General features: G+C 43.2%; 2 protein-coding genes across 6 annotated transcripts in view; one reads left to right on the top strand and one right to left on the bottom strand.

The window, feature by feature from the left end:
• Positions 1-19,988, bottom strand: part of ZNF19 (zinc finger protein 19) — a 112,908-nt gene that overhangs the window by 53,820 nt on the left and 39,100 nt on the right. The window lies entirely within an intron of this gene.
• On the top strand, positions 11,819-18,325 carry CHST4 (carbohydrate sulfotransferase 4). Of its 2 annotated transcripts, none has more exons than XM_006060407.4 (2): positions 11,819-12,334; positions 17,149-18,325. In XM_006060407.4, exon 2 carries the CDS (start codon positions 17,150-17,152, stop codon positions 18,323-18,325), a length of 1,176 nt encoding a protein of 391 aa, XP_006060469.1. In that variant the 5' UTR covers positions 11,819-12,334; position 17,149. The 2 variants fall into 2 exon arrangements, with proteins under 2 accessions (XP_006060469.1, XP_006060470.1); XM_006060408.3 differs by lacking the exon at positions 11,819-12,334 and adding an exon at positions 12,896-13,032.

The following is a 19,988-nucleotide window of genomic DNA, read 5'->3' as shown; positions in this document are numbered from 1 at the left end:
CCAGAGGGATGGTATGGGGAGGGAGGAGGGAGGAGGGTTCAGGATGGGGAACACATGTATACCTGTGGCGGATTCATTTTGATGTTTGGCAAAACTAATACAATTATGTAAAGTTTAAAAATAAAATAAAAAATAAAAAAAAAGAAAGCTGTGGTACATATACACAATGGAATATTACTCAGCCATTAAAAAGAATGCATTTGCATCAGCTCTAATGAGGTGGATGAAACTGGAGCCTATTATACAGAGTGAAGTAAGCCAGAAAGAAAAACACCAATACAGTATACTAACACATATATATGGAATTTAGAAAGATGGTAACAATAACCCTGTATGCGAGACAGCAAAAGAGACACAGATGTATAGAACAGTCTTTTGGACTCTGTGGGAGAAGGCGAGGGTGGGATGATTTGAGAGAATAGCATTGAAACATGTATATTATCATATATGAAATAGATCTCCAGACCAGATTCGATGCATGAGACAGAGCACTCAAGGCTGGTGCACTGGGATGATCCAGAGGGATGGGATTGGGAGGGAGGTGGGAGGGGAGTTCAGGATGGGGAACACATGTAAACCCATGGCTGATTCATATCAATATATGGCAAAAACCACTATAATGTTGTAATTAGCCTCCAATTAAAATAAATAAATAAAAACTGTGTCAGCAAAAGGAACTTGATAAAATCCCCTGAAGAATTATTACCTTGTTCTTCAGTATTTCACACCCCACCATGACTTCCCTTTCTTCCTTCAGTCAGAGCCCCCATTCCTTTAGTCAAGCCAACTCCAGAAACTTTGCATCATTTGCAGCAGTGGTGACATTTCTCTCCAGAGAATTTATTTCCAGAATGACATTTCTAAATTTCTAGAATGTCAGGTGCTCTGGATAAGACAACATCCCTCCCCAGGCCTCATCACTGACAAGAGTAAAGATAGGTGCACTTTGGATTCTCCTGGCAGGTCCTTCACACTTCCCTTTCCTCAGTACCCAAAGTCTGGCCAGCGTTACCTGCCTTGAAATCATCATTATTTGTCATCATGATTCTCTTTATGCTGGTTTATGCTAGTCACACAAGAAGCCCAGGTTTCTAGGTCATTCCTTATCCCTTGCATTACATTTCATCCCAAATGGTCCTTTACATCCTGTTTTCTAATCCAATTTCATACCCTATCTTCTGAAACTCTTCAGGAATTGGTTGTTGGGATCAGTAAAATCCTTCTTTTCTCAGTCTTTTAATTTTCCCTTCTCCTTGCTCTAAAGGAAATCTGGCTCTTCTTTGAAGACAATGCTTCCTCTGTAGCCCTCTCATGGGATGGCTGTGCTTCTCCCACACCCTGCAATGGAAAAGGTGTCCACCTTGTCCTTATTGCTACTTCCAGGCCATTCTGCTTTCCTCCTTCCCAAACATGCCTAGCTTTGATTCTGACATTAACCAGACTATGCTACCCACTGGAGTGGGTTGCCATGCCCTCCGCCAGGGGATCTTCCTGACCCAGGGATCAAGCCTACATCTCTTAATGTCTGCTGCACTGGCAAGCAAGTTCTGTGCCACTAGCGTGCCACCTGGGAAGCCCTCACTGCTGTCATGTAGCCACTATCACTCTCCAACCCTGCTCCCACATGATCTCAATACCCTTATAGACAATCCTTCCAAAACACTAATTTCTAAAATCTTTGACCTCCTCTCCTCCAAACATCTGTCCTTCGTTTTAGCCCATTTATTCCCTTTGTATCCTTGATTCTCCTCCTATCTCACTTAGATTCTGTGTCTGTTATTATAATCACTCACTCAAATGCAACCTTGGTTCTCTTTCCAAGTACACTTCGCTGTACTTTCCTGATCGAACATAAGCCTTTTAATTAAATCTGACCTTCTTCCCCCATACATGCACAAGTGTAGCAGCTGAATGTGACTGGAAAATTCACATCTCTCTGCTAACTGCTCTCACTTTCAGTTTACGACCGCTCACCTTAAAAAGGCCTTCAATGTCACTCATCAATTCTACTTACACTATCCTGGCACAGTTATTAAACCATTCTCACAGACAGCCATTCCACAACTCCCCCTCTCTTGAAAATTTCCATAACATCTTCCTTATCCTAAGATGACAACCTTGTCTCTTAGTTCACCAAGGAAAAAAAACAACAAAAAGAAGAGAAAGTCCATAAGGTCTCCACCTCCCTGCATCCATGCTCATGCACTCTGCCTTCCCTCCTATTAATAATGATTAACATTTGCTGTTGTTGTTTAGTCGCTAAGTCGTTTCTGACTCTTTTTGACCCCATGGACTCCAGCGATGATGAACAGTATGTGCTCCTAACTTTGGCCAACTCCTCCACCTGTGTACTCCTGGTTCCATCATTCCAACCATCCTCTCTCTCCTGGACCATTTTCCATCAGTAAATAAACAAGCGGTTACTTTCTCATCTTTAAAAACAACAACTGACTCTTGACCTCACTTCTCTAACAACAATCCCATTTCTCCTCCCCTGTAGACAATAAAAATTGGCATCTCCAACCCTTTCCTCTATCAGATTTTTATCCTTTTGACTCCACAGAATGTCCTCTTGTCAAGGTCATTAATGACATCCACATTGCTATATCTAATGGTCAATATCTATCCTTAATCTTTCTGAAGGTTTAAATACAATTGATTACTCCTTTCTCCCTGAAACATTTTCTTCTCTTGGCTACCAGGGCACCACACATACTCCATGGCATTATATGTGTGTGTGCATATATATATTAATATATATATATATATATATATGTATATCCAACTGCCTGATCAACATTCCCACTTGGTTGTACAATAGGCATCTTGAACTTAACACATCCAAAAGCAAATTCCTGATTTCTATCCCCAAACCTAATTCATTTTTTTTTTTTAAATGGCAACCATATCCTTGAGTCAGCCTTGACTCCTCTCTTGCTTTCACTCCCATATATGATCCATCAGTGAACTGGTTGACTCTACTTTTAAAATATATGTTTTAATAGATATTTAAGGATCTACTAACTCTACTGCTTTTACCCTGATCTGACACACTGGTCTCTTGATTCACCTCCTAGCTGACCTCTCAGTTCTGCCCTTGATCCTCTTATGGTTTATTCCCCTCCCTCTAACCCAAATAATCCCCTTAGAATATGTTATTCTTAAACTTATACCCTTAAGTAGCTTCCCATTTCACCCTAAGTGAGAGTCAAACTCCAACTAACAGGGACTCCTACACAATTTGTTCCATCCTGCCTTTGTTACCTCTCAACCTCCTCTTTCATACCGTCCTGCTTCCTCACTCTGATCAGTCACACAGCTTTCCTTGTGATTCCCGGCTTAGCACCTCTGCACTTGCCTGTTCCTTTTGCCCAGAATGGTCTTTCTTCGGGTATTTTCCCTACCTCCTTTAGGTCCCCACCAAAATGTTACTTTTCCTGACCTATTAAAATTTCGGGACTTCCCTGTGGTCAAGTGGTTAAGAATCCACCTGGCAATGCAGGGGACACGGGTTTAGTCCTTGATCCGGGAAGATCCTACATGCCACGGAATAACTAAGCCCATGCACTACAACTAATGAGCCTGAGCGCTAGAGCCTGTGAGCTGCAATGAAAGTACCCAATCACCACAACGAGAGAAAGCCCGTGATCAGCAGCAAAGACCCAGTGCAGTCAAAAATAAACAAATAAACTTTTAAAAAAATAAAAGTTGGTCACAATCTCTTCTTTCCTTATTTTTCTCTATAGCACTTATCACGAGCTGATACACTACACATTTTACTTGTGTTTGTCTCCCATGCAACAGACTTCAAACTCCACAGAGAGAATTTTTTCTGATTTGTTTCCTGCTGTTTTCAGGGCCTAGAGTAGTGCCTAGAGTGTAAGAGATACCCAAAAATTATTTTTGGAATATATTACATGAAGATTATGATGGAGTGTTGAGAGACAACAGCACTTTTTAGAAAATGCTTAATGGCATGCCGAGTTTTCATCTTGTCCATGATGAGCTCCACTGCAGCGTTTCCATCAGAAGAGTGACAGGGATCAGACCTGGACAATGAAAGATCAGTCTAGCCACAGGGTGGAGCAGAGACTGGAGGGGTGGGATTGGAGGTGGAAGGAATACTTGAGAGGATGTTGGCAGAAATTCAAGTTAGAAAAATTGAGAGCTGAGCAAAGGCAGAGGCTATGGACATAAAGAGAAAGGGAGGGAATTTGACAGTTACTTAGGGGCAGAAGAGACAGACCCTGGTGATTAATGCGATATGCGGAATACAGCCCACCAGAAGACACCCTTTTATTCTCCCCAGATTTCATCCCCAGAAACCCCTAGACTGGGCCATTATGGATCACCTGTAGCAGTCTCTGCAGATTTTTGAAAGCCTGGAGCTAGAATTCTTAAATCCCACCCTGTCTTGATTCCAGGTAAGGCACTGTCTAACAACGTCAAGCTCCTGAACCACTAAGAATTTACAGGTTTGGGCTTTACCAGGAACTCCTGGTCTATTTCCCATTTTCTCACCCACTCTGTCTGCCCTGTTAAGGAAATTCTGGAAAGCAAGAACCACCAAGAAACTTAAAACCGTGTTTACTTTTTACCTTCTACTGACCTACCTTAATTCAGCTTCTTCTCCCACTGTTGACATAGTTACTTCACAGATGCAGAGAGATAAGGGCTATCCTATTGCCAGGGAACCCCCCCGCCCCCCACCTAGGGCCCAGTTCAAGGAAGCAAGTGCTATTGATGGCAGTTGTCCATTTGATAATAGGATTTATAGTAAAGATTCCCTTCCTGGCATACTTCTTCAGAAGGTCTTGGCTTCCCAGGATGCTAAGGTCCAACTACTATAGTCTATACATGCTTAGCCAAAACAGAAAGCTCTAGTCCTCTAGAACTCATTCTTTAAACCCAACCCCTTAGCCAATATCCTAATTGGGACTGACATCAGGCTTTCGTAAGCCACACAGGGCTGTTGACCAATGGAGGGAGTTTAACATCACTTAAGTTTCAGACCTTAACATCCACATTGCAGGCTGCTGCATACTGAGTGAAAAGAGGCGAGCTGGAGCCCCCACATGAAAAGGAACACAAAGAAAGCTGGACTGTCCTTTCAGTGTCACCGTGGACAGGAAAAACAAGTAGCCAAGTACATCAGTGAGGAAACTCCAACCCTAGTATACAAGGAGTGATGGTCTGGGTAAAGGTAGCAAGTATGGGTAGTGTAGCTGGCATAGGGCTTCTCCTTGATCTCTTGAGAAAATCAGACTTTGTTTCAGGGGCTGACCCAGGATCTCTTCACCATTCAGGTGGGTCCCCAGACTGTAAAAATCCAAGAGCAACTGTTAGAGCTCAGAGCTCTGCTGTATATGGTCTGTGGGAGACAACTGGCCCCGCAAATTACAGTTTGAGAAACACCTGAAGGGCATGCAGACTTCTGTAGGGATCCTTAACTTGGGACCTCCTTGAAATTGAATATGATTTTCTGTTTGTATGATGAGCACATGTGCACTTTATTTAGAGAGAAGGTCATTATCAGATTCTCTGCGACTTAAGAAAGAGACTGGATCTGTACAACCTTAACTCCATTTTCCAAAATGGTAGAATTAGTCACACTTCAAGTGTTCAATGTCCACATGTGGTAGTGATCACCATATCTGTGCAAAAACATTTCCTCACCACAGAAAGTTCTATTGGACAGTGCTGCCTTAAAGAAATGGTCCATGGGATAATAAGAAGGTAATATTACCTGATGAATAAGCCTAGGCTTTGAACTCAGACTCAGGGTGGAGTCCAGACTCTGCCAGAATAAACCATGTAACTGTGGATACATTGTTTAGCTTCTCCAAACCTCTTTTCATCACCTGGAAATAACGAAATTTATCTCCCAAGGCCATGGCAAAGACTAAAGGTGAAAACTCAAATAAGTGTAAAGTACAGTACCTGATTTGTAGCAAGCTCTCAAGGAGTGGTAGCTACAATGGTCTTTCATAGTCTTCATGCTCCATAATTTCTTATTGGGAATGCCCTCTGTTTTGGATACCCTAAGTTTTTGATTAATTACTGTGAATACCTATTTCTTAACTACTGCTTCCAGCCTGCCTTTCTAAAAGTTATTCCTAACAGATTTATGAGTCACAAATGAAAGAGACTAAGATTTGTTGTATTATCGATACATATAAGGAAGGAGGCGAGAACGGCCACTTGTACCTAGGACTATGTGAGGTGCTTCATTAGTCGTTGAAATCAGTGCGACTTCCCTGGTGGTCCAGTGGCTAAGACTCTGTGTTCCCAATGCAGGGAATGATCTGCATTGGGAACACAGATCCCAATAGGTCTGATCCCTAGTCAGGGAAATAGATCCCACATGCCACAATTAAAAGATCTTGTATGCTGCAACAAAGATCAAAGACCCCATGTGTCGTGGCTAAGACCCAGCATGGGCAAATATTAATAAACAAAAATTTTTTAAAAATCATTAAGATCACCATATTTGCCACAGTGTTATATGTAATAATGAAAAACTGGAAATATTACACAGTAACAAAAAAACAAACAAAAAAAGCCCCATAATTGCATGTAACAATGTGATGAATCTTACAAGAATAACATGAAATGTAAAAAGCAAATCTCAAAAGAATACATGTGGTATAATTCTACCTAGAAAGAGGTCAAACTGGGGAAAATTCAATTGTGCTGTTTAAGGTGATAAACTGTAAGGAAGAACAAGGAACTGCCTACCATGGAAGTGGTCACCTCTGAGTGATGAGGCAAGGGATATTGGGGCAGCTTTGGCAATGTTCTGTTTCTTTTTTTTTTTCCTCCCAGAGTGGTAGTTCCTTTATATTATTTGTTAAATTGTACCTTTATGCCCTAATTTTAATTCATAATTTAAAATATTTTAAAATAAAGACAAAAGGAAAATAAATATAAAACTACATTTTCAGTGTTATTTCAATTATACAGATGTCTGCAGGCACGGGAAAAATGATCAACAGTGCTCTTCTCTGGGCAGCAAAATGTAAAGAGATTTATGCTGTCTTCTTTATACATTTCGCATTTTTCAGATTTTTTATAATTAATGAGTATTACTTTTACAATAAGAATAAAAGCAGAACTATTGACCACCAGTTTTGCTCTTCAATTTGTATCTCTGCAGTGGTAGAGTCACTTTGAGGAAGAGAAAAGTCTCTGACATCTGCTAGAGAGAAACAGGAAGGGAGCAAGGGCCACACAACTGAAATCAGTACAAGGCACCACCACAGGTCTGCTTCTTCATATAGACGATAGGCCTTCAGGGGGCTCAGCTGATGGAAACCAGAAAAGATACTACTGCCTGTCTTATCCCAGAACCCACACAACTCTGCCTATTCTCTCTCTTTCAAGGCCTTGGAAAATGAGCCAACAGCTGAGAAAGAAAAAAGAGACGTTATTACGATTCAATAATAACTACCACTTTAAAACTCATTATTGTCATAACAGGGCTTCCCTGGTAGTTCAAATGGTAAAGAATCTGCCTGCAATGTGGGAGACACAGGTATGAACCTTGAGTCAAGAAGATCCCCTGGAGAAGGGAATGGTGTAATATTGTCTTAGGGGTGTTACATGCATGAATTCAATCCTAACATTTACAAGCATTCTATTAGGTTACTATATATTTTGTGCTGATATTCTAGGGTTGGGGAGGTGGAATGACTTGTCCAGATGTCTGACTCCAAACCAGCTGCTCTCACTCCACCATGATTTATCTTTACTCCTGTACATGTTGTAAAGAGCTTCCTCATCTTTTTCCCCCTACTCCTAGCCAAGATGAGCCAAGTGAAACGTAGGTTCCATTTCCCCAGGGAGTGACAGCTCATTTAATTACAACAACAAACTTGCCACCAGGAAGAAGGGACTATTTAAAGGTCTGTGTCAATTACACAGTGATTGTGGAATTCATAATGTGACAAATCCAGTGGCTGAACCTATGATTATCTGACAAAGAATATATAGTGGAAGAGGCCCTCTGCCTGCCAACAAAAAGAAGTCAGTCAGTCTGTCCTAGTGCTGCACTATCTACGACTTCTCTCCTGGATCTCCCTTCTCCACGAAAGGGAGCAGCTGTCTGTCAGATGGTTTCTGAATTAAATTCCTGGAACCTATACAGGCTTGGGAAATCTGGTGTGTTCCTTTATATAATTCAGGCTTTGACCTGAAGGGTTCCCTTTAGTGATCTGCATTTTCTCACCTGTACAATCATCTCTTCCTCCATATCCACAGGTGAACTGGTTCCAGGACTCTCACTGAAGCCATGCTCTAGTCCATTATAGAGAATGGTGTAGTCTCTGCTTATAACCTATACACATCCTCCTGTGTACTTTAAATAATCTCGAGTTTACTTGTAATAGAATGCAAATGCTATGTAAACAGCTGTAAATACACTGTAAATGCTACAAAAATAGTTGCCTGTGCCTGGCAAATTTAAGTTTTACTATGTGCTATGTAGAACTTCCTGGAAAAAAAAATTTTCTGCACATTTTTAACCAAGGTTGTTTGACACCTCAGATGCAGAAGCTAAGGACAAGGTGAGCTGACTGTACTTCAGTTCAGTTCAGTCACTCAAGTCATGTCCGACTCTTTGTAACCCCATGAATTGCAGCACGCTAGGCCTCCCTGTCCATTACCAACTCCCGGAGTTCACTGAAACTCAAGTCCATTGAGTCGGTGATGCCATCCAGCCATCTCATCCTCTGTCATCCTCTTCTCCTCCTGCCCCCAATCCCTCCCAGCATCAGGGTCTTTTCCAATGAGTCAACTCTTTGCATGAGGTGGCCAAAGTATTGGAGTTTCAGCTTCAGCATCAGTCCCTCCAATGAACACCCAGGACTGATCTCCTTTAGGATAGACTGGTTGGATCTCCTTGCAGTCCAAGGGACTCTCATGAGTCTTCTCCAACACCACAGTTCAAAAGCATCAATTCTTCGGCACTCAGCTTTCTTCACAGTCCAACTCTCACATCCATACATAACTACTGGAAAAACCATAGCCTTGACTAGACCAACCTTTGTTGGCAAAGTAATGTCTCTGCTTTTCAATATGCTATCTAGGTTGGTCATACCTTTCCTTCCAAGGAGTAAGTATCTTTTAATTTCATGGCTGCAGTCACCATCTGCAGTGATTTTGGAGCCCAGATAAATAAAGTCTGACACTGTTTCCACTGTTTCCCCATCTATTTCCCATGAAGTGGTGGGACCGGATGCCCTGATCTTCGTTTTCTGAATGTTGAGCTTTAAGCCAACTTTTCACTCTCTGCTTTCACTTTCATCAAGAGGCTTTTTAGTTCCTCTTCACTTTCTGCCATAAGGGTGGTGTCATCTGCATATCTGACTTATTGATATTTCTCCTGGCAATCTCGATTCCAGCTTGTGCTTCTTCCAGCCCAGCACTTCTCATGATGTACTCTGCATATAAGTTAAATAAGCAGGGTGACAATATACAGCCTTGACGTACTCCTTTTCCTATTTGGAACCAGTCTGTTGTTCCATGTCCAGTTCTAACTGTTGCTTCCTGACCTGCATACAGGTTTCTCAAGAGGCAGATCAGGTGATCTGGTATTCCCATCTCTTGAAGAATTTTCCACAGTTTATTGTGAGCCACACAGTCAAAGGCTTTGGCATAGTCAATAAAGCAGAAATAGATGTTTTTCTGGAACTCTCTTGCTTTTTCCATGATCCAGCGGATGTTGGCAATTTGATCTCTGGTTCCTCTGCCTTTTCTAAAACCAACTTGAACATCTGGAAGTTCACGGTTCATGAATTGCTGAAGCCTGGCTTGGAGAATTTTGAGCATTACTTTACTAGTGTGTGAGATGAGTGCAATTGTGCAGTAGTTTGAACATTCTTTGGCATTGCCTTTCTTTGGGATTGGAATGAAAACTGACCTTTTCCAGTCCTGTGGCCACTGCTGAGTTTTCCAAATTTGCTGGCATATTGAGTGCAGCACTTTCACAGCATCATCTTTCAGGATTTGAAACAGTTCAACTGGAATTCCATCACCTCCACTAGCTTTGTTCGTAGTGATGCTTTCTAAGGCCCACTTGACTTCACATTCCAGGATGTCTGGCTCTAGGTGAGTGATCACACCATCATGATTATCTTGGTCGTGAAGATCTTTTTTGTACAGTTCTTCTGTGTATTCTTGCCACCTCTTCTTAATATCTTCTGCTTCTGTTAGGTCCATACCATTTCTGTCCTTCATCGAGCCCATCTTTGTATGAAATGTTCCCTTGGTATCTCTAATTTTCTTGAAGAGATCTCTAGTCTTTCTCATTCTGTTGTTTTCCTCTATTTCTTTGCACTGATCGCTGAAGAAGGCTTACTTATCTCTTCTTGCTATTCTTTGGAACTCTGCATTCAGATGCTTATATCTTTCCTTTTTTCCTTTGCTTTTCGCTTCTCTTCTTTTCACAGCTATTTGTAAGGCCTCCCCAGACAGCCATTTTGCTTTTTTGCATTTCTTTTCCATGGGAATGGTCTTGATCCCTGTCTCCTGTACAATGTCACGAACCTCTGTCCATAGTTCATCAGGCACTCTATCTATCAGATCTAGTCCCTTAAATCTATTTCTCACTTCCACTGTATAATCATAAGGGATTTGATTTAGGTCATACCTGAATGGTCTAGTGGTTTTCCCTACTTTCTTCAGTTTAAGTCTGAATTTGGCAACAAGGAGTTCATGATTTGAGCCACAGTCAGCTCCCAGTCTTGTTTTTGCTGACTGTATAGAGCTTCTCCATCTTTGGCTGCAAAGAATATAATCAATCTGATTTCGGTGTTGACCATCTGGTGATGTCCACGTGTAGAGTCTTCTCTTGTGTTGTCGGAAAAGGGTGTTTGCTATGACCAGTGTGTTCTCTTGGCAAAACTCTATTAGCCTTTGCCCTGCTTCATACTGTTCTTAGTGTCTGTGATTAGATAACAGGCCATCATGACAGGCCCGTAATTTCCTGAGGCATTTTTTATTTAGTTATTTTGGGATATTTTATAATTTACTTTCTCTTTAGAATATTTTGTAAATGGCAACTAAAACCCATTTTTAACAAACACCTATAAACAACCCAGTGTTAAAAATAAGGAAGCAAAAAAAAAATATTGCCCAAACTCTGAGGTCACTGACACTGTTTTTGGAGAGAAGTCTAACAACCACTGAACGCACTCCACCTCCCAGCCCCTTTCAGACAGAAAAGTCTGTGGTTCCTACGCACTGTGGTGGGGGAAGGTAGTGATCATTTTAAAAAATAACTTTTATTCAATTTACTTAGTAAATTGAATTAACTAATTAAAATTAATTCATATTAATTTATTTAATAATTTGGGTGACTGATTTTTTCACATTTAAGTTAACTGAATAAAAATATTCAGCTAAACCGAGTCACTTTGCTGTAGAGATCAGCACAACACTGTAAATCCAACTATACTTCAATTAAAAAAATTTTTTCAATTTGCCTATTGCTTTATACTCACAACAATCATGTAAATTAGTTCAGAGTAGTTGCATGATTTGCCCAAGTACACACAGCTAGTTAAAAGCTATAATCTTTTACAATAACTTTTTTTTTCCTTAAGGGGGAAATTTCCCATACCCCATCTAAAGGCCAATACATCTACATCCTCCCATAGAATGAGTTACTACATCTAGGCAGGACATCTAGTTATTACCTCGCACAAGAAGGGTGAAGATGTTGAAAAAAACAGAGTCCAAAAAAAAAGAAAAAAAAACTTATCTCCCTAAATACTGTGGGGTGAGCAGGAAGGTACAACCCAGAAATACTTTCAAGGTTTTCTCTCCTCTTTTTGCAACAGAGATTAAGAGTAAGGTATCACATTGGGTTATTTTGGCTGTCATTGTCCTGTGACTTCCCTATCAACCTCAAGTACTTCTGGAGTCCCTTTCCTTTCTCCACTTTGCCCTAAGAGAGTTAACCCTTCCACTGCCTTCAAGGAAGTTAGCATCTAGCATCACCTTCCAGTTGTGGGAGAGAATACTTCCTCCTTTGCTTCTCCAGGCCCAGCCCATTCAAGCAGCGTCTCCCCACCCCCTCGAGTCTCTTAGAGTTAAAGCTGCTGGGATCACATCTCCCTGGCAGCCAGTGCTTTCTTAACCCGGTCTTGGAAGGTAGCTGATTTCTACCAGAGGAAGAAGACAGTGAAATGTGCTCTACTGAGTAGGGATGGTTATGCAAGATTCGAGGAGGAGAAGGAAGCTGAGAGAGGAGCTGGTGAGTCAGAGGAAAAAAGCTGTACAGCTTAGCTGGCAGAGCCTTCAGAGTGGTGGAGAAGCCCAAGCTGTTGACAAGGTAAGGAGAGAATTTCCCGTGTACACCTCCAGAGCAGGGCCATTATTCCCAGGTCCTTGGAGCAGAGTTTCAGATAACATGGGACAACTAAGCTGGGCATTTCTTTGTGAATGGCAGAGAGGAGGTGTTGGAGAGGGGATGGATCAGAATCACCTGGATAATATTCCCCAAAAGCATAAGTTGCCTGCCAGCAGCTCTCCTAACCCTACCCACCCCCATCCCTAAGAAAGAGCCTAGAAAGTGAGTGGGGCTATTCTGATGTATACTTTATAGCTGGTTCATCTTACTTATTCCGATGCTGGCTTCTGTGTTTCCTGTAGCTTCTCCTCTGCTCAGGTGCTGGGAAGTGAGGACCAGAGGTGCTAAGAGCTACAGATTTTCTCTAGCTCAGCTGACATTTAGTGTGATAACTGAATTCTCAGATCTGGGACCCAAAACATCCAGGTCTAATCAGGCGGGGCTGTTTTTATCACTGAGAATTAAAGTTCACTTATTCTGAAACACGGAGGTGTGGCTCATCACTGTTCTATGTGATGTGTTTAATTGGAGTGTTGTCATTACTGTGACTAGAAGGGCTTTCAAAGTTGTGGAGCTCCATTCCGATGTAAAATAAGATTAAATTATGAGGCCAGTGAGTCAGCCAAGGTAGAAGAGACTTCTGTCTTGTAAGGCTGTGGACAAGTCTGGAACTTCTAACTGTGAGTAAAATACCTTAAAAAAAATTATTTATTTTGGGTCTTCAGGCTACTCTCTAGTTGTGCTTGGGCTTCTCACTGGGGTGGCTTCTCTTGTGGCAGAGCACAGGCTCTAGGGGCACGGGCTTCAGCAGTTGCGGCACAGGAGCTCATCAGTCATGGCTCATGGGCTCTAGAGCACAGGTTCAGTAGTTGCAGCACCCTGGCTTAGCTGCTCTAATGCCTATGGGATCTTCCCAGATCAGGGGATCCAACCCGTGTCTCCTGCATTGGCGGGTGGATTCTTTACCACTGAGCCATCAAGGAAGCCCCATGTGGAACATTTTTAAAGTCTTTATTGCATGTGTTACAACACTGCTTCTGTGTTACATTTTGGTTTTCTGGCCACAAGGCCTATTGGATCTTAGCTGCCCAACCAGGGATCGAACCTGACCCCCTGCCTAGGAAGGCAAAGTCTTTACCACAGGACTGCCAAGGAAGTCCCAATATAGTGTTTGTTTTTTCTTTTATTTATTTTTGGTTGCGCCGGGTCTTTGTTGCTGCACTTGGGCTTTCTCTACTTGCAGAAGTGGGGGCTACTCTTTGTTGTGGTACTCAGGCTTTCTCATTGTGGGGGCTCCTTTTGTTGCAAAGCACAGGCTCTAGGCATGCTGGCTTCAGTAGTTGAGGCACACTGGCTCAGCAGTTGGAGGTGTCGGGCTCTAGAGCTTGGGTTCAGTAGTTGAGGCACACAAGCTTAGTTGCTCTGCAGCATGTGGAATCTTCCCAGATCAGGGGTCAAACCCATGTCCTGTGAATTGGCAGGCTGATTCTCATCCACTGAACCACAAGGAAAGACCCCAGTATGTTTTTAAATTACGTTTCTTTGAAGGAGATGACAGGTTGTGCTGTGAGTGTTTTTTTCCTTCTATTTTCTTCTTTTACTAATGGACCCAGGGAAGTTTTGTGAGTAGTCTATTGCCCCTCAATGGGGCTTTAATTTCTTATTAATAAACATATTTTTTTAGTGATGCTCATGGTTTTTACTCCCTTAGTTCTAAATAATACATGCTCTGTATAGAACTTAATTTTTTAGAGTTAGGTTCACTGTGCCATATTGCTTCTAAACTATGGTTCTGACTTAATATCTTGCTCCATGCAGTTGAGATAGTATTGGTTTTGTGCTCAATACTCAGTAAAATCATCTAAATTTTAGTAACTAATATGGGTTTGATCCCTGGGTCAGGAAGATCCTCTGGAGGAGGAAATGACAACCCACTCCGGTATTCTTGCCTAGAGAATCCCATGGACAGTGGAGCCTGGCAGGCTACAGACCACGGGGTTGCAAAGAGTGGACATAACTGAAGTGACTTAGTATGTATGCACACATGCCACTTCTCACACTCATTTATTTAGTCATTTGTTCAACAAGTACTTAATGAGCCCTAATCAGTTGTGTGTTTTATGTGCCTGTAAACAAGATAAGATATAGAGTTCACCTTTAAGTAATAGCAGCCCAGTGGAGATATTCATCCTCCACTGTACTACAGGGGCTTCCCCTGTTGCTCAGCTGGTAAAGAATCTGCCTGCAATGTGGGAGACCTAGGTTCAATCCCTAGGTTAGGAAGATCCCCTGGAGGAGGAAAAGGCTATCCACTCCAGTATTCTGGCCTGGAGAATTCCATGGACTCTATAGTCCATGGGGTCGCAAAGAGTCAGACACAACTGAGCAACTTTCACTTCCCTTAACTGTACTACAGAGAGAGGGATGGATGGGAATGGAAAGTTCGGGGGAAAACTAAATCTTGGGAGGAGATAAGATACCTTTCAGGGAGAAAGCCGAGAGGTGGGCAGAATCTTGAGGAAAGAGTGGTTGTCTTGCAAATGTCTCAGAGCTTGTAAACAATGGGGCAGGGGCTTCCCTGGTGGCTCAGTGGTAAAGAATCCACCTGCCAATGCTGGACACACAGGGTTCCATCCCTCGTCTGGGAAGATCCCACTTGCTGTGGAGCAACTAAGTCCATGTGCCAAAACTTCTAAGCCAGTACTCTAAAATCTGGGAGCCATAACTACTGAAGCCCACCAGCCCTAGAGCCCATGCTCCACAACAAGAGAAGCCACCACAATAAGAAACCTGTGCACCACAACTAGAGAGTAGCCTCTACTCACTGCAACTACAGAAAAGCTCTCGCAGCAACAAAGACCCAGCACAGCCAAAAATAAATAAATAAATTATTAAAAATAAATAACAGGGCAAGTTGGAAGAACTGGAAGTAAAATTCAGAACCTAAGGTGTCAGAAAGGGAAGGGAGTGACAGAAGATCTAAGATTGGATTATGTAGGGCCCCCAGACATGAGAATTGGGGATTTAATCCTATATGTGTCAGAAAGCTACTGAAGGACTTTAAGGAAGGGAATGACAGGCTTGTGCTTTAAAAAGATAGATTCTGGCAGCAGTGAATGAGGTGGAGAGCTGAGGGAGAGAACTGAGAGACAGAAGTGAGAGGCTTACTATAGAAGCCAGGCTAGAGATGAGCAGACTCATTTTGATAACAGGCAGGGCAGGGTTCAAGCATGCATCAAATAGCCAGAAAAGAACACTCAGGAAGGTGCACTAGGGACCTCTCATAAATGCTTCCCAACCTCAAGGAGAGTCTACAGAGGAGGTAGTGTAGGACAGCCGAGGAGAGGTGATGGTTAGATGAGAGGAGATTGCCATGAAAAGCCTTCAGTTTTCTGTTCTTTCTGGGCCGCCTCTACACTGATTCCAGTGACTGCAGAGATGATCTTTCCCTGAGATACACCCTCAAGGGTCTCTGGCTGAGCTCATCAGCCCCATCATGGGTTGCTTAGATCCAGGTTGTATCCAGATCTCAGTGACAAGAGATGGGATTCACTTTACAAAAGCACACTTTCCTGCTGGCCAGGGAAAGTGCTCATGGAAAGAAAAAACAGAGAAAGTGAGAGGGTTCCCTTGACAGTCCCTGAAAACTGTGGCCAATTAAAGCCTGAGGACAACCGAGGACGAGTCTGAAGGCCAGGCACCAGCTCTGGGTAAGAATGGGCATGAGGTCAGGAGCCACAGGCAGGAAAGGAGTGCTCAGAGCATGAAGCCCACTCTGGACCCTGAGCTGGCCCAAAGCCACATGGGGGCAGGAGGTGGACTTTTGAAAGGTCCATGTTACCAGTCCCTAGGAAATGTTCTTTTTCCTGAGCTGATTATACGCCCTGCCTATAAAATTCTATCCTTATATTTCTACATAGGTCAAGTTCTTTCCTTTCTCTTTTGCTCCATTAATTCCTATATTTGTTCTAAACTTTTCCTCATACTCAAATTGTCTTTGGGAGAAGGTCAGTTCCTCAATACTTGGCTCAATTCTTGAGTCATTATCAAACATGGCTTAGTTTCTAATCATTTCCTCTTGGGCTCAAGTTCAAAAGAATTAGGTCCTGTTCTTCTTAGCTGGTCCTGCTGTAACCTTCAGGGCCAAGACAGGAATTACTATTCACTGATATGTTCCTGGCACATAACAATGTGCTTTTTTTGGCACATGGGAGAGATGATTCTCACTGGATCTGTTGGCACATGTGGAGGAAATGTATTGTTGTCATGAATGGAAGAGAAAGGTTTCTGGGCCACTGCCACTTAAGGTTTGGTTGAGGTCATCACACACTTCCCAGAAGGTTCAGGGGACTTCCAAGGGAAGCCCATGGGCTGGCAAAGCATGTTCTACCTCTTCAGGAAGCAAGCCATAAACTCCAAGAGGCACATCTGTGGCTGTCCAACTCCTCCTCTAAAATCTGCTCCCTAAAATCTCTGGAGCTGTAGACACAGACAGTGGTTTATGACCAGTATGAAGCCTAACTGGACAACAGATACCTAAGGTACACATGCCCATACTCCCTGACTCAGCAATTCCACTTCTTGGGAGTTAGCTTACATGCTTGGATAATGATGTGCGAACATAAAGGTCATTACTGAAAGCTCTGAAATGGCCAAAGACTGGAAAAACCCCAAAGTTCACCAATGAGGACACTGGTTAAATACTGATAAATTGTGGTACATCTGTACAATAAAATTCTATGTTGTGATAGCCTAAGATACCCCTCTGTTTGTTCTTCCACGGTCTTCCACTTCAGCATGATACCACCCAAAAGAATGAAGCTCCTGCTGTTCCTGGCTTCCCAGATGGCCATCTTCATTCTGTTCATCCTTGTGTACTCCCACAATGACAACTCCCTGCAGGTGAAGGAGGAACCCAAGTCCCCGCACACGCATGTGCTGGTCCTGTCTTCGTGGCGCTCTGGCTCCTCTTTTGTAGGGCAGCTTTTTGGACAGCACCCAGATGTCTTTTACCTGATGGAGCCCGCCTGGCACGTGTGGATGACCTTCACACAAAGCACAGCCCAGAGGCTGCATATGGCTGTGCGGGACCTCATTCGGGCCATCTTTCTGTGTGACATGAGTGTCTTTGATGCCTACATGAATCCTGGCCCCCGGAAACAGTCCAGCCTATTCCAGTGGGATGGCAGCCGGGCCCTGTGTTCCCCACCTGCCTGCAACCTCTTCCCGCGAGATAAGATCATACCCCAGGCCCACTGCAGGATTCTGTGCCACCAGCAGCCCTTCGAGGTGGTGGAGGAGGCCTGCCGCACCTACAGCCACGTGGTGCTCAAGGAGGTGCGCTTCTTCAACCTGCAGGTGCTCTACCCTCTGCTGAGAGACCCTTCCCTCAACCTGCACATTGTGCACCTGGTCCGGGACCCCCGCGCAGTGTTCCGGTCCCGAGAACACACCACGAATGAACTTAAGATTGACAGCCACATTGTGATGGGGCAGCACTGGCAGAAACTCAAGAAGGAGGATCAACCTTACTATGCGATGCAAGTCATCTGCCAAAGCCAGCTGGAGATCTTCAAAGCTGTACAGTCCTTGCCCAAAGCCCTAAGGCAGCGCTACCTGCTCGTGCGCTATGAGGACTTGGTCCGGGACCCCCTGGGCCAAACTGCCCGAATGTATGAATACGTAGGGCTGAAATTCTTGCCCCGGCTCCAGACTTGGGTACATAATATCACTCGAGGCAAGGGCATGGGTAAGCACGCCTTCCACACAAATGCCAGGAATGCGCTCAATGTCTCTCAGGCCTGGCGCTGGTCCCTGCCTTATAAAAAGGTTTTTCGACTTCAGAAAGTCTGCAGGAATACCATGAACCTGCTGGGCTACCACCTTGTCACATCAGACCAAGAGCAGAAAAACCTGTCGCTGGATCTTCTGTCTACCTGGAGCCCCTATGAGCTGGTCTACCAAGAGGATTAAGGAGGCTCCTTCTCCACCCAGCACCAGCTTCAGCCACGTTAACTGAAGGCTATTTCTGAGCTTTGACAGTATGTGTCAGTGTATGCATGAGAACGGGTTTGCCCACACATGTTCAAATCGAGAGATCTCTGTGTCTCTGCTCATTTCTAGAAAAGAGACTTGGGAACCTTATGTGAGAACCAACCAACAAAACAGAAGTGATGCCTTTCTTCTCTTTTTGGCCTTCCTACCCGTGTATACCTCAGAGATTCTGTGGCCTGGGTCCTACATAGTACAAGCAGTATCACTGGAGGAAATCCATAAACTCCTCTGTCCACATCTTGCCCAATGGGAAAGGACAGAAACAGGAAAAAAACAGGGAAATGGGTCTTCTGCCAAAGAGCCCACCAACATGTTCAATAGGCATGTGAACTCTGAGCCCTCAGAGCTCCCATTGGATTAAAAAGAGAGCAGGGATCAGGGTTGGATGCTTACCTGTGAGCCTGGCCATAACAACTGTCAATTACCACAAATACAGAAGAAAACCTCTGCACAACAGAGCAAGCTTTTAAATTCATGGGGTGGCTGGACCCAATTTGGACATCAGTTCCCCTCAGTGTTTTCCTATTTTAAGCTGTGAAACTGCTGTCTGTTAACACTAAAATTTCAAAATAAGATTCTGTTTGGAGTGTACCTTTTTATGCTTTCTAATTAGTTAGTAGTAAATGTTCATTCTTATGGGATCTTAACTAACAGCTTAATCATCTTTATAGATTTCTTTTACTGGAATATTTTATTTTTTAAATTAAAAAAAATTTTTTTACTATAATATAGTTGATTTACCATGTATTACTTTCAGGTATACAGTATAGTGATTCAGTTTTATATATATATATATATACTTATAGATTCTTAAAAAATACTTTTGTTATCATCTATCACCCACACATAGAACAAAATTGTTAAGACAGTGTTTGGTTCAGACGATGGACTAAGTCTAACTTGGTCAATACTGACCTATACACTGCCCTCTCAAGAACTTGTAGAAAGTAGACAACCACAGCTAAGCCCACTCTCATGTGAGATGTAGGCTGTAATAATACAGGATGCATAACTCTAGGTTCTGCTGCTGCTACTAAGTCGCTTCAGTCATGTCCGAATCTGTGCGACCCCACAGACGGCAGCCCACCAGGCTCCCCCGTCCCTGGGATTCTCCAGGCAAGAACACTGGAGTGGGTTGCCATTTCCTTCTCCAATGCATGAAAGTGAAAACTGAAAGTGAAGTCGCTCAGTTGTGTCCGACCCTCAGTGACCCCATGGACTGCAGCCCACCAGGCTCCTCCATCCATGGGATTTTCCAGGCAAGAGTACTGGAGTGGGGTGCCATTGCCTTCTCCAACTCTAGGTTCTACAGTTCTTTTAATCTCATACCTCAGCCAGAGGACCTCAGTTATAATATAATTGGTGCCATTCAGCTCTTCCTGGTCACCTCCCCTAACAAGAAAGGTTGTTTCCTTCAGTCTTTGCAGGATTCCTCACATTTAGTTGTGTATCAGAATCACCTGTTAAAGATGTGTTTTGTCACGTCTGCCTTCAGATCTGCTGAAGAAGCTGGGATTCTGTATGTTTATCACATGACTCTGTAACTCTTCCACAGCCAGTCTGACAGTGGTACCCCCTGCCC

The sequence above is a fragment of the Bubalus bubalis genome, chromosome 18, assembly GCF_019923935.1.
Source record: "Bubalus bubalis isolate 160015118507 breed Murrah chromosome 18, NDDB_SH_1, whole genome shotgun sequence".
NCBI classification, from domain to species: Eukaryota; Metazoa; Chordata; class Mammalia; order Artiodactyla; family Bovidae; genus Bubalus; species Bubalus bubalis.
Note: the sequence above shows the minus strand (reverse complement) of the source record. Positions and strands in the feature narration are given on the sequence as shown.